The 14,051-nt window shown below is 38.6% G+C and overlaps 1 protein-coding gene across 3 annotated transcripts in view; it reads right to left on the bottom strand.

Annotated features, from left to right (window-relative positions):
- Nucleotides 1-14,051, bottom strand: part of STK32A (serine/threonine kinase 32A) — a 78,433-nt gene that overhangs the window by 34,282 nt on the left and 30,100 nt on the right. For all 3 annotated transcript variants that reach the window (XM_045551140.1, XM_045551138.1, XM_045551139.1), the window contains one exon: nt 6,174-6,347. In XM_045551140.1, coding sequence (XP_045407096.1) covers nt 6,174-6,347 — 174 coding nt within the window. The remainder of the gene's footprint in view (nt 1-6,173; nt 6,348-14,051) is intronic.

Below are 14,051 nucleotides of genomic sequence, written 5' to 3'. Positions count from 1 at the left end.
TACATATCATTATTCAAGGACACACACTTTGTCTGGCTCACATACTCACTCTAGAGTCTTGTTCTCCTGGTTAAATGTGAAGAAACGTGTTTCCATGAGTGTTACAGTCACAGGAAATGAATTCTGCCAACATTCTTACTGAACTTGGAAGTGGACCCCTGCCCACTCCAGCCTCCAGAAGAGAACCTAGTTCTGGCCGATACCTTGATGGCAGCTGTGTGGAGAACCCAGCTAAACTGTGCCCAGGCTCCTTGCCCCAAAGAAACTGGGAGCTAAGAAATATGTGCTATTTTAATTTGCCAAGTTTGCGGCAGTGCGTTACACAGCATACAAAACTAGTACAGCACAGAGGAAAGGCAGCACAGAGCCCCGTATGCAGTGCACACACAACAGGAATGTGTGAAATAAATCAAGAATTGGCTTAGAAGACAACATCCACAGCAGCTTTTACCTTCTGCACGCACCCAAGGGTTACATGTATATATCATCCTCCTTCATTCGTTCAGTCATTAAATTCTCCAGCAACCACTCTGGTTTAGATCCTATGCTGGGTTCTGCGGATTAATTGAATAGGGTGTGGTATCCATCCACGATGCTTAAGTTGAGGAGAGGGAGAAAGCTTTGTGTAACAGATACTGTGGTCCAGAGGCTACAGTTAGAAGTACAACCATGACCATTGTGAAGATGCAACTGAGTGTGTGTGTGTGTGTGTGTGTGTGGCTCATGATAGACACATAACAGCGTATATTCTTCATAGCACATGCCACAGGATTAAAAACCTTTCTGATATTAGTGTTGATGTGTTTTACTCGACTACCTTTCACGGTATGATATTATCTTCACAACAGAGAGGATGTCCTGTTCACCATAGGAGCCCTGGCATTCAGCTCTCTGGCAAATAGGTGCTCAATAAATAGTTTTTGAATGACTATTTAGGATGGAAGCATTATTCTTAGGGTTTTTCCTTCACTGTCAAGGTGCTGATTTCTAGAAGAATGCTAGGAACTTCTCACCAGTAGCTACTTCACTTCAAGAAGTGGTGTGTGAGGATTAATTTCTATCTGCTTCTTACAGAGTCGCCCAGATGATTCTGGGCATCTGTTATCAGTTCCTAGGATTACAGCAAAGAAGACAAAGGCGGTAAATAAAAATACCATCCTGTGTTTTCCTAAACAATCATAAATTCCCTTTTATTCCTCCTTCATCATTTTGGTAATCAATGGAAAATAAAATTTTCGCAACTCTGTTGTCCTGCAATTGTTTACACAAATTGCCTAATTAGATTTTTGATCTCATTTCTATGGGAATTTAGAAAACAGTGAGTTATAACTTCATTAGGGTGGGGGAATTCTTAGAAAGGGAGAAAAACAATCAACTATCCACTTAAATGGTACTTTAATCCAAGAGGCCTTACTATTTCTCTGTTCCATACAACTCATCTCATTAGTGTCAATTCATAATTGAGTCTTCTTTAACATCTGACAAGGGAGTGAATATAAATTTGTCTTTGGGCTGCAATAATTAGTTTCATCAGATTATTCACTGGAGAGATTGTGACAAATCAAACAGTACTATCCCCACAGGAGAGATTATAATGAGTTTTCTTTTTTTTTTTAATAAAAACAAATAATCACTTTGTCCATACCTTAAAGCCTTTATTCACTGGTTTAAAGTAAGAGAAGGAGAATATTATACTTGAAACTGGCTATACTATTGAAACTAAAGCTGATTTGAAGGTATACTCACAAGAAAAGGTTTGACTTCCTGACTAACAAGATGATCATCTAATTATATAATTCAAAATTAATGTTGACTATACAACCCTGTGTCTTTAACAACTATAGAAATGAAAAATTCTGAAATTGAGGGCAGTTAGCTGAATATTACACATATTTAGGAAGCTACAAAAAAATTCAAGTCTGTAAATTAAAAAAATCCACAAACAAAATAAAACAAAACTTCATTTATGTTTCACTTGGAATTTATGGCAGAAATAGGTCCTATGGTTTTTAAAAAAATAACTAAGCTAGACATTGCTGGCAGAAAAGCTGACATGAGAAAAATTAAAAACAGAGCCCTTTTTATGTTACCACAGGGAGACAAATAAAGATTTTCATCCATTTAGCCTACCTTGCATGGACGAGACCCTCCATTCTGCCTTGGCTATTAAATGCCCCCCCACTTTTTGTTTTGAGACAGGGTCTCGCTCTGTCGCCCCAGCTAAAATGTAGTGGGGTCGTTGTAGCTCACTGCAACCTCAAACTCCTGGGCTCAAGCTTTTCTCACGCCTCAGCCTCCCGAGTCGCTGGGACTACAAGTGTGTGCCACCATGTCTGGCTAATTTTCTATTTTTAGTAAAGTTGGGGTCTCACTCTTGCTCTGGCTGGTCTTGAACTCCTGAGCTCAAGCAATCCTCCCACCTCGGCCTCCCAGAGAACTAGGATTACAGGTGTGAGCCACAGCACCTGGCCTAAAATCCCCTTTAAATCCCCTGAGCTCTCAGGAAACTTTGATTTGTTCTCCCAAACCATCTTCTCTGAAGTACTTCAGTCTTTCTCACCCAATTTAGCTTCTAGTTTTAGGCTGTTCCCTCGTCTGTTGGTTTCACATGTGCCATCTCTGCCTGTGCAGCCAGACCTTGGGTGCTGAGGCAGGTGGCCATGAGGACCTGTCCCACGGCCTCCTCATGGCTGCAGCCATGCTGAGAACCGGAAGGGCGGGTGTGGTTAAGAGCTCTGCATCTCCTTAGCAAGACGCCTCATCTACTGACTGGCCATGCAACCCTGGGCAAGTTACTTAATATTTCTGAACCAGAGTTTTATCAACTGTAAAATGGGGACAATAACACCATCAACCTCCTGGAGTCATGGGAACATTGAGTGAAACAATTCACAACAAGTGCTTAGCAGAGCGCCTGGTGCCCAGGAGGCCCTCAGTATATGGCAGCCGACTGCTGTTCCTGCTCCCACAGATTTGATGAGAGTTTATGGATAATTTTGAATCTTCTACCATGTCCAGGGGCAAAATGTAGTTTTTAATCTGAAATTAGGAAGTCAGATATTTTATATCTGCAATCTTATGCAGATGGTCTCTCCTTGTCTGAGGAATCTACTGTGTATTTCATCGACTCTTTTTTCATGCACGCTTTTAATGTCTTGGGACTCAGCATGTGTCTTACAATCCAATCTTCTAAGTAACTGAAGGTTGTTTCGTTTTGTTATCTTAGAGTCAATGAAATACAGCGTGAGTTTTGCTGATTCTTTTAAAAAAGAGAGATTTGAAAAGAGAGTTACAGTGTTCAGAAGCCTCCATCTCTTCCTCTGCATTGCTCTTCATGCTTTTAACTTTGACCCGTGAGTGCCAGTCTGAGTGCCACCATGAATATCATTTAAATTCCTTAGACAAAGGGACACTGCTTATTTTACCATGTATATTTTTTAAGCCATTTGATACCATTTCAAATAGATATATCACATCAAATTTATATCTGGTACTCTGAGGGTTGAAAATCCTGATTGTCAGAGCTCTGTCAGAATTCAAACATGTTTTGTCACTATTGTCCTGAAAAGCCTTAATGATGTTGATATACATCTTGAATTACCCAGAATATTTATGGCTTTTGACTGCATCCCCAGCATAATTAAGAGTGCCCTCTTTAGCTCTCAGGAGGATCCTGGTTTGGATGGTAATTTATAATGATTACCCCAATGTAAAGACCAAGGTAAGTCTGAAACCTGTGGTTTTAATGTCCTATATTTTAGTTTTGTTTTTTCTATTTGCAAGCCTGGGCTTCTAGTCAATTGGTCATTCCCGTGACCCAGCCAGTATCCATTGCTTCATATTTTTGCCACACACTGGTTATATAGTCAGCACATGCCCCGAACTCACAGAGTTTACAATTTTGTAACGAAGACAGAATTAAATTAAGTGATCACACACCAAAACGTCACAGCTCCTCAGGAGAGGTACCAGAGGCTATGACAGCCTGTAAAATGTAACACATGGCAGGTGGGGCATATGGGCCATGGAATTACACCTGAATCATTTTCCAATCCCAGAAAGATGCCGCCTCGATTTAATACAGTGTTCAAAACGTCACTGTTTGCCTTTCATTCGTTTTCCATGGGAAGGAGATATGTCAGCATGAAGAGGCCCTGCTGAGGACAGGCACTAATTGTGCATGGTTAAAGGATGGGAAGCAGAAAGTCCTTGGTTTCTGATTTGAGTGCCGAAATGAGCACCAAAGAGTAGGGAAGAGAATAAAGGGTGAGAAGGACAGAACAGTATCTGTCAATTCCTTGAGGAAAAGTTATATCAAGTTTTTTGTCATACTTTTTTTTCCTCCTCAATTCCTCTTGTTACACAGTCCGAAGGACCTGGCGAAAATGCTCAGAGCATCTTCTGACGACAGAGAAAATGAAACTCACAGGAAGAAGGCACAGAACCGAATTTCAAACAGGGGAAGGAGAAAGAGTTGAAAGGCATTCTTAGGCCAAGATGGTTTCTTGTGGAAACTTTCTCCTTTCCAATAGCTGTGATGTCAGCAACCGAGACAGGCTGTGGCTGGCAATTTCAGGGAGGATAAATGAGCATGAGGGTTTTGAGAAGGATTCCATAGACCCCATATACGAAGAGTTCCTCCCCAGAAAGGAACATGAGGGACCAGAAAGCCAGTAAGGGATAAAGAGTGCCTGAGAACAGGATTTCCAGTTACTGACAAAACACCAGGTGTATAAATTCACTTCCGAGATTCTACGTGATTAACTGATCTGCTTTCCATTTTTCTGTAGCCCGAAGAGCATATTTCCAACACAAACAGGCCCTTCCAAAGATGGAACATTAAATAATAACTAAGTGTGTAGGCCAAAAATAAAAGGGTTGGTGTCAGCACAGAGAATCTATAAATTGCGATGTTACACCTTTATCCACAGGCTCTGTGCTAATAAGCAAGATAAATTACAGACAAATGTCAACTGGTGGTAGTCAGAAATTGTATCTAGCCAACTTTTTACCAAACGAGACATAATTGTACTTAAAAACTCAGTGAATTCTTTAAGGATTAGAGATGACAGCAGCAGAATCACATGTGCTGATTTCTCATTTACTGATGTATAATTAATGAATGCATATATTTCATATGTGTAATTAATGCAAGTTGGTATAGTAGACAGAACTGTGACTTTGGGGTCAGAGGGATCTAGGTTTAAACCCTGGCAATATGCCATTTGTTAGCAGTTTGTCCTTGGCAAATCTTTGAGCCATAGTTTCTTCATCTGTATAATGGGGACACTATAATAAAATGGGGAGTCTTTGTTGAGTTTTGAGGATTTAGTAAGATAATGTATATAAAGTATCTAGCAATGCCTGGCACATAACCGGCCATCCATCAGTAAGTAGTAGCTGCTTTGATGGTGATTAGGTTCACGATTCTTATAAATAAACCTGGGTGATAATTTAATGTCTATAAATCATGATTTTCTCATATTTAATACTGGTCTAACTATATCTGCTGTGATCATTTGTCAAAGGTTATTTTAGAGATCAAATAAGATACTATATATGAAATCATCATTAAAATTACTAATTTCTTTATGAAAGTAAAGATTACCCTTTTCTCTCTATTGTGTATGTAGATTTATGGCTTCTTGTGTTACTTGTATGTCTTTACTTATTACAAATGCTCTGCATGCAGGAAGTACATTGCTTTTGTTACCTCCGTTACCTCTGTTTGCAGCACATACTTTAGGGATTCACTTAATATAAATTGAATGACAGCAGATGTTAGAAAGACCGAAATTTTCTCCACAAGGAATTTTCTTTCTTCTCATCCTATTTCTTTCCCTTTATGTGCTTCCTCCATTTCTATTTCAATCAGTTCATTGAATAGTTATTAAGCTCCTGTATGCCACATTTTTCTCTTCTTTCAATATTCATTGATTCTGGTCTTGTCATTTACTAACTGTGACCTTGGGCAAATTAAGCTCTATGTACTCAGTTGCTTTTTTTCTTTTTTAATCTGCAAAATGAGGGACAATCAACCTACCTAAGGGGACTGTTAAACAAGAATTAAGTGAAGATAAAATGTCATGTTCAACAAGGGTTTGTTCAATGAGCCAGGCTGTGGATTCTCTCCTGTGCATTCCATGCAAGGCTGTCCCCGGGACCTGACTGACCTGTGAATGATGCGCTGGCTCTGCAGGTAGTCCAGGGCCATGGCCAGCTCACAGATGAAGAGCTTCACCGTGTCTTCCAGGAAGCGGACGTTCTGCTGCAGGTGGTAACGCAGGTCCCCGCCCAGCAGCAGGTCCACCACCATGAACATGTCCTCCTCGTCTTGGAAGGAATACCTGGAATAGCATTAGAAGAGAAAACTTATCAAACACATTTACACACTCAGGAGTCCCAGAGGCAAATGAGTCTCCAGGTCAGAGGAGAGTCTTCTTGAGCTAAGAGCTCAGGCTTTGGGAGTACGTGGTCTATCACTAGCTCCATGACCTTAGGCCCTCAGTTTCCTCATGTGTAAAATGGGAATAATAAGAATATCTAACAAATCTGATCATACCGAAGAATAAATAGAATAAGTATAATATTTATTGTCACGGTTGACCTACAGTAAGCACTCATTAACTGTTTGCTTACATAGCTATAAGCCCCAGGAAATAAAGAGAACCCATTTATCCACTTACTGTTAATGATCACATCCAAACCACACTGTTGCCGGAGGCCCATTAACCATGAGTTACGGGCACTCCTTGAACCATTCTTGTGCCCATTTGTCCATACTAACAACTACATTGCCCAGCAACATTATAACAAATCATGTTCCACACTGATGATAAAAAAAAGATACAAAAAGGACAATAAAGAAGTAAGAGCACAGTTCCAGGAAGTAATTCATTCAGTCTTTGAAATGAGGAGGTAAGGGAGAACTTCTCAGCAAAGGTAAAACCTGAGCAAATCTTGAAGGACAGTGACTGTAATAATAACTAAAACATAAAGCTAACATCTGATGTTTCTATTGAGTGACTCTGAAGGGGCAGGCTCCAGTGCACTCTGCAAGTGCCACCCCGGTTCTTCCTCAGACTGCCTCTCTCCTGCTCCTACTTACAAACGAGGAAATGCACAAACTTAAGCACTTGACAAACGGTAGAGCCAAAGGGTTCCCAATGTGCAAAAGTAAAACTTGAAAAATAGCATGTATTCAAGCACAGACATGGGAAAGAACCTAGGGTGAGTGGGGAAAGAGAAACAGTTTGTATTTGCTCAAACAACAGGTCTGATGGGGAAGTTTGTGTCTGGAGAGGAAGGCAGAGGCCACATCCCATGACAGGAGTCTGTAGACGCCGCGGAGTTATTAAAGGGTTTTAAGCAGGACGTACAATCAGACATGGGCTTCACACTTGAGAGAGCTGAGGGACTGAAAGAGCAAATGAGACGCAGAGAGCAGGACTGACCTCTGCTATGTGCAAAGAGCCTCCTGCAAAAATGCATCCCTATTGCTGTGATTTGTTCTGTTTCCCTCAAAGCACAGACATGATTTCTAGTCATAATAAAGATCTCTGTATCAACGCTGTTTTGAAATGTTCCTTTAGACATAATGTCACAAAGATCACACTTGAAAGTTTTATTTGAATCAAAGAATTAAGTGCCTGCCAGCAGTGCCTAGGGACGTACACCAACTCCTAGTGACAAATTCTTTGCTGACGAAATAAATGTAGAGTTTCAATGGTGGGAGACCTGTACTTAGAACATTTTCTTCTATGTAATTATCATTGTGCTACAGGAGAAGGAGGGGACTTATAAACAAAAGAGAAAAAAAGAAATTCAATGAAGCATTAATCTGAGGCGGTAACATTCTAATGAATACTAACGGTCCCCAATAGTTAGTTTGATAAATAAAATTTTGTTTACCAGTGAAGACTGATTCACATAGAAGATGTCAGAAACTGAGTTCTTGGAATTTAGACAGAAACACAGGAAGTGCTTTGTAAAAGTTTGAGAAACCCATGCTTGGCATTGTCTTTTGGAAAATGATATTCTTCATCCCGATGCAAGCACTGGCCATAGGTTTAATGGCCACTAGGAAAGGTCCCTGGATCTAGGCAATTTGGTTCATAATCCTTCTAACTGCACCAACACAAATTATATTCATTGTGTCTTATAGGTCTTTTAGTAAACGACATTGGGCTAGTTAACATGTAATCATGCCTGGGACCTGCTGTTCTCAGATAATGTAACACAAAGAATCACTGCTCATGGGATGCGGGCAAGGCCTTTAGGGCTGGTGGCAGATGGGATAGGGACGGTGAGGTGTGTGAGGGCTGGTACCAAAAGTAAGGAGAAGAGAGTGCTGGCCACACAGGTAACTAGATGCCAGTGGAAACAACCTATTCAAACTGGCTTAGCATACAAGGCAGATTCAATTCACTCCTTGCTGTTGACTATGTTAAGCTACCAGATGTAGGTCAGAAACCTGGTGACAGACCAGACTCTTCTCCTATTGTTACACTTAACTCCACATGGGGGGGAGGGGCGCACGTGTAGTTTTCTTAAATGTAGCCCGAATGAACAAACATGTTTACTGGGACTTGGGTTAAGCGCTTTTTATTCAAAGGATGCCAGTTGTAGCAAGTTAACAGCACTATTCAAATGTGCAGAGGATTATTAATCAAAGAAAGAAGAGGCCCAGGCAAGAAGCAACATGTTTCTCTTGGCCAGTATAAATATAAGTTTATTTAATCATGGTGGCAGGTTTGGCTGTTAAAATCACCTTTTTCTTTCAGCACATCAGATCTGATGCCCTCCATCTCAGATTCTTAACTCGGAGAAAATACATGGACATAATACAATTGGGTGATATCTAGAATGTTCAAGCTCATATATCATAATCTGGGATTTTTAAAATAAAAAAGTAAGAGCTTCCTTGTACCTCCACCATTTATCACATAGACTCACCGTTGCCTTTCTATAACTTTTTGTAATGCATATATTTATTTTTTAGTTGACAGTTCCAAAATTAACAGGTCTGGTCCCAGTGAATGTGAAATTTATTGCTAAATGTGCTCAATAAGAAAGAAGATACCAGCCAAAGATCAGCACCCTGTTCCACCCTACTCCATCAAGCCTGACCCAGACCACTGCAGTAGGCTATTCATAGCTCTCTCTCTGCACAATCTTGGACCTCTCCAATCCATTCTCCACAACGCAGTTATCTTTTTAAAATGTGAGTTTTATCATGTTATCCAGCCTCAAAAAACCCTTCACTTCTTTCCGTGGTCGACAGGAACATATTTGGCCCGGCCCTGTTTATTTTTCCACCCTTAACTTGAAGATCTTTTCCTTCCATTATCCAACCTGCAGTTCATGTCCCTCCAGCCTTAGGAGCTTGTGATGTGGCGTGACCTGTCCCTGCTCTCACGATGCTGTCCAGTGCCTGCTTATAGATCCTTTTCACCTTTCGAGTCTCAGCTCAAGTGTCACTTCTCACAGAAGACTTTCCCAACACTCCACATTAAATCTGGTCCCCTGTTACATGTAGTGCCATATTCTTATTACAGAATTTGTCATAATTGGGAACTGTTTTCCTGTATGCCTTTGGACTAACTCCTTTGATTCCCAATATGCCATCACGTGGCATGCTTGTGCTTTTACTCACTGTCAGTGCCTCGATGCCCAAATACTGCCTGAAATGGAGACTGTACAAATAGTTACAGAAAAAAATAAGTCAATAAATGAACTAAAGAAACGAAAGAGAAAAGCAAGATTAAAATGCAAGCTTTGAGTGGGTCTGAGATAAATTTCCCAGGTTCTACTTTTAGACATTAGCATGGTTACCAAATAAGTCAGAGGAGGCATTCATATGCTGGAAGCTGTCTCACAGAGGCCATCATGAAACAAATCTGATGCTGAGAGTTGGAAATCTAAAATACTCTCCGATGCAGTGTTTTTCAAACTGAGTCAGAATCCATTAACGAGTTGTAAAAGCATTTTGGTTGGTTGTGACAAGCATTTTTTAAAAAGAAAGAAAATAGATCGAATAACAGGATAAATGCTATGAAAATGTAAGGCTAAACTGTTAATAAAACTTGTATTTTTGTGAATTTAATGTGATTCTGTGAGTATATCAACTGGGTTATGATGAAAAATATATTTCCTGTTACGAGTTGCAGTCAAAAAAGCTTGAAAACCATGGCAGTAGGAGAACCTACTTCCTACTGCAGAACTGTTTTGCCAAATCCTCATTCAGCCTCTACCTGAGCAAGGGTCAGCTCTGATGTTCCCATCTAGCAAAGCAAGGAAACGTTGTCCTAGGCACTAAAACAACGGAACGGTTAATCTGTGATTTTCAGACTCTGAACAGGGAGTGCTCACAGCAGGCTTTTCACAGCTTAAGAGAAGCATTAGCCCTTGTGAGAAGAGGTCCCTGAGGCACAGGCAGGGAAGAGGGAGGGGTACACTGCCCCAGTAGGCAAGGACAAATTTAAATTTTAAAACCTTTCTTTGGAGCCATGACCCATCATATTTCTCTTCTTATGGCTCTGTAAGAATTTTTCAAGGTGTATCTAGTGTGAAATTCATTTTACAAATCCAATATTATTCACCTAATTAATTCACTCTGACAGTACAGAAAACCCAAGGTTTGCAACAGTCAGATTTCAACAGTCTATAAAAATAGTTTTGTTTTGTTTTTAACAGAAATATACAATGTGACAATATGAGGTAAAAGAAAGGTTAATGGCTTGGATAACACTGAAACCAAGTTGAGACAACAATCCAAATTCTCTCAAAGTTTAGAGGAAAGCAATTCATAGTCTAAGCAAGTATGTTATGACTTTTACTCATTCATGTATTGGAGTGAGAACATTTCCATGAAGGCTTGATGAGAGCCACTGCTGGTGAGGATATGGAGAAATGGGCACTCTCACACACTCTGGAAGGAGGGTAGTTTGGTGAAACCTACTTTGAGGACAATTTGGAAATATCCCTTTAAAAAGCACATGGCTTTCGACCCTATAATTCCATTGCAAGGGATTTTCACTATGGATCCACTTGAAAAAAAGTATGCCAGGATGTACTTATAAGGATACTCATCATACCTTATAAAACTAAAACCAATTTATATGTCCATCAATAGATAGCATGTAAATAAACTATGGTAAATTCAGGCTACAGCTTATACAGCATTTTTTTAATGAGGCAGATCTATATTTTTTCCTTTGTATTTCGATGGCTACAAAAGGAAGATCTATATTCTGATATGAAAAGATTTCCAAGATATTATTTTATGAAGACAAAGACAAAAAAAGAATAATGCTTATACTGTAGTATACAGTATAGTATATAGAGCTTAGGAAACATAAAAAGAATATATTTAAAAAGCATATAAACAAACAACCACTAAAGGAAAATAAACATATTACACACATATGCGGGTATATGCATAGATTTTTCCTGCAAATAAAATAACCAATTACATAAATGGTGGGATAATGTCATTTTGGTTTTTATTTATATTTCTATATTTAAAAAGCCAATTATATATAAGAGAAATATTTCCTTCTACTCTAATCTATTAAATATATTTTTCTTCATCAGGAAAGAAACCAAGATGAGTCCATTTCTCATCTGTATAAATTATCTAGTAGTTTTCATGAAATAGTCTTGTTCATATTTCCCTGATTGTTTTATAAATGTTCCTTTTTAAATACAGAACTTTTACAGAATGTTTGGGTCTACCGATTGCCATTGGTGTATGTGGCAGTCTTTTTTCATTCTATGGCTTCCCTACCCCAAAATTCTTTTATTTCTAGTAATTTTTTGTTGAATAAAACAAACCATTTTTGCTGTAGCATTCCCAGACTATGGATTTTGATGAATGCATTCATGTCCTGTCTACTTACACATTTCACACTTCATTGTATTTTGCGAAAATTGGTTGTTAGACCTAGGGGCTTGCTCAGGTTCAGGTTAGATTTTTTTTTTTTTTTTTGGACAAGACTATTTCACAGATTGCGGTATATACTTTGATCAGGGTGTATATAGTTAATAAGTCTATTTTTTGTGTGGTGTTATCAGTCATTTATTATCATTGCCTAGATCCAAAAATTCCTCAGGCGTGACATTTGGATTCTACCATTTCTCCTTCCTGTGTTAGTCGGAGCATTTTCATACAGAGAAACTTGCTTTTGTCAATTATTTAGCTACTTTGAGGTATAGTTCATATAGGAAAGGTAAAAATAAATGCTTAAGTCTTTCCTTTATTTACTGCTTTTCAAAATGACTCGGTCTCTTAGAGTTCTCCAAAAGCAATCAATACATTAAAAAAAAATATCATAATGAATTCATGGGCTTGATATTATTATCATTGATGTTCAGCTCAGAATGTCCACTCTATGGCCAGTGGGAATATAGTCATTTTGGATCATGTATTATTTTGACATGACCCTAGTGGGTTTTGACAGTTTTATGACTATAGGATATGAAAACATTGCTGGCTTTCTTGTACATTTCCTGTTCCAGACAATCTGGGTGACAGAATTGTCCACTGCTATAAATAAACAGGCATAAGCATAACATATATATGCATATGCAAATATAATCTAAGATAAATATATCATAAGTTTCATAATGATATTTTCAAATATATATCTCAATTTCTAAGATTACAGAAATTCCTAACCTCATTAATCTTATATCAGTAATTTCTTTCTCCTTCACTGGAAATGCTGTGTCTCAGTGACAGCAATGTACAATACTCATTTGCTGTGTCCCATAATATGCACACAACACTTTCAAAATAGCAACACCAACATTACCCCCAACAATGCCATTAGTTAAAACACTTTAAGCTATATTTGCTGTTGTTTTTGTCATTAGGCTATACTCTACTAATGATACGCAGTATCACAGTCTCTCTCTAGAGCATGCTGTCAAATTTCTAGAGGTTTTTATCTTTAGGAAAACTCATCAAGAAGCTTTGAAACTTATAAAATACTTACTTCTCTTTCCCACAGGCTTACAAAGTTCTCCAAGGAAAAAATGTACTCTATTAAATGCCCTCATCAAAACACGTATAAATGATCTCACCCACTCTTGTGTATTTGTGTGTTTATCCAGATTAAACAACCATATATTTAAAATTCACAAACATGGATAACTCAGAGTTTACATAGATCTCTTGGGCAGTAAATAGAATGGATTTGATGGAATTACAATATGGTAGTTATAAATATTGATAAAAAGCTTCCTTTTTAGCAAGAAGAGACTTTTATGCAAGTCTCAGAAGACATAAAGACTCTTGGTTTGAGTCTATCTCCCCTCCACTTTAGCTTTTCCTGGCCTCTCCTTGCCAAACATAAATTAGATGCTACCCCTCTGTGTTTCCCTCTCTCCTATTCCATGGCACTCAAACGTTTCTCTGTTATAGAACATTTCAGAAACCTAGGTGCAGATGGCTGCGCTGCATTATATTATATCATCACTATTAATTTTATTTTTGCATGCATTTCTTACTTGACTGAACAGTGTGAGGATTTTGTGCCTTGCTCATCTCTGTATCCCTCAGAACCCCCTGGCATATAGGTTGGTACCTAATGAGCACTTGTTTATTCAATGGCCATTTTAAGATATTTATTATGTATTTATCTCCTTCGGCAAGGTGCTGAGGGTACAAGAGTAAACCAAAAGACATGGTTTCCCTCTTCCTGAAGGCAACCATCCATAAAAGATAAACAACTATTTACACAAATAAATATGTAGTTATAAAATATGATAAGAGCTGTGAAAGAAAAGTGTAGGATACTGTGACAGAGACTAACAGAAGGACTTCAGTTTGACTGTAGGGGTCATGAAAACCACACAGAAAGTGATACACACACTTGTGTGATTCAAGCCATAAACTAAAGCCTCAAATAAATAACCAACAGTCAACAATTTACACAATAAAAAAGATGGTAGGTGATTTTTAAAAATCACATAACAGGTTATAGATTATTTTCCTGATGTTCTGATGAAGTTGCTTTTTCTGAAGCCCTGACCTTTCTCTGGACAGA

The sequence above is a fragment of the Lemur catta genome, chromosome 5 (genome assembly GCF_020740605.2).
Source record: "Lemur catta isolate mLemCat1 chromosome 5, mLemCat1.pri, whole genome shotgun sequence".
Taxonomy (NCBI): domain Eukaryota; kingdom Metazoa; phylum Chordata; class Mammalia; order Primates; family Lemuridae; genus Lemur; species Lemur catta.
Note: the sequence above shows the minus strand (reverse complement) of the source record. Positions and strands in the feature narration are given on the sequence as shown.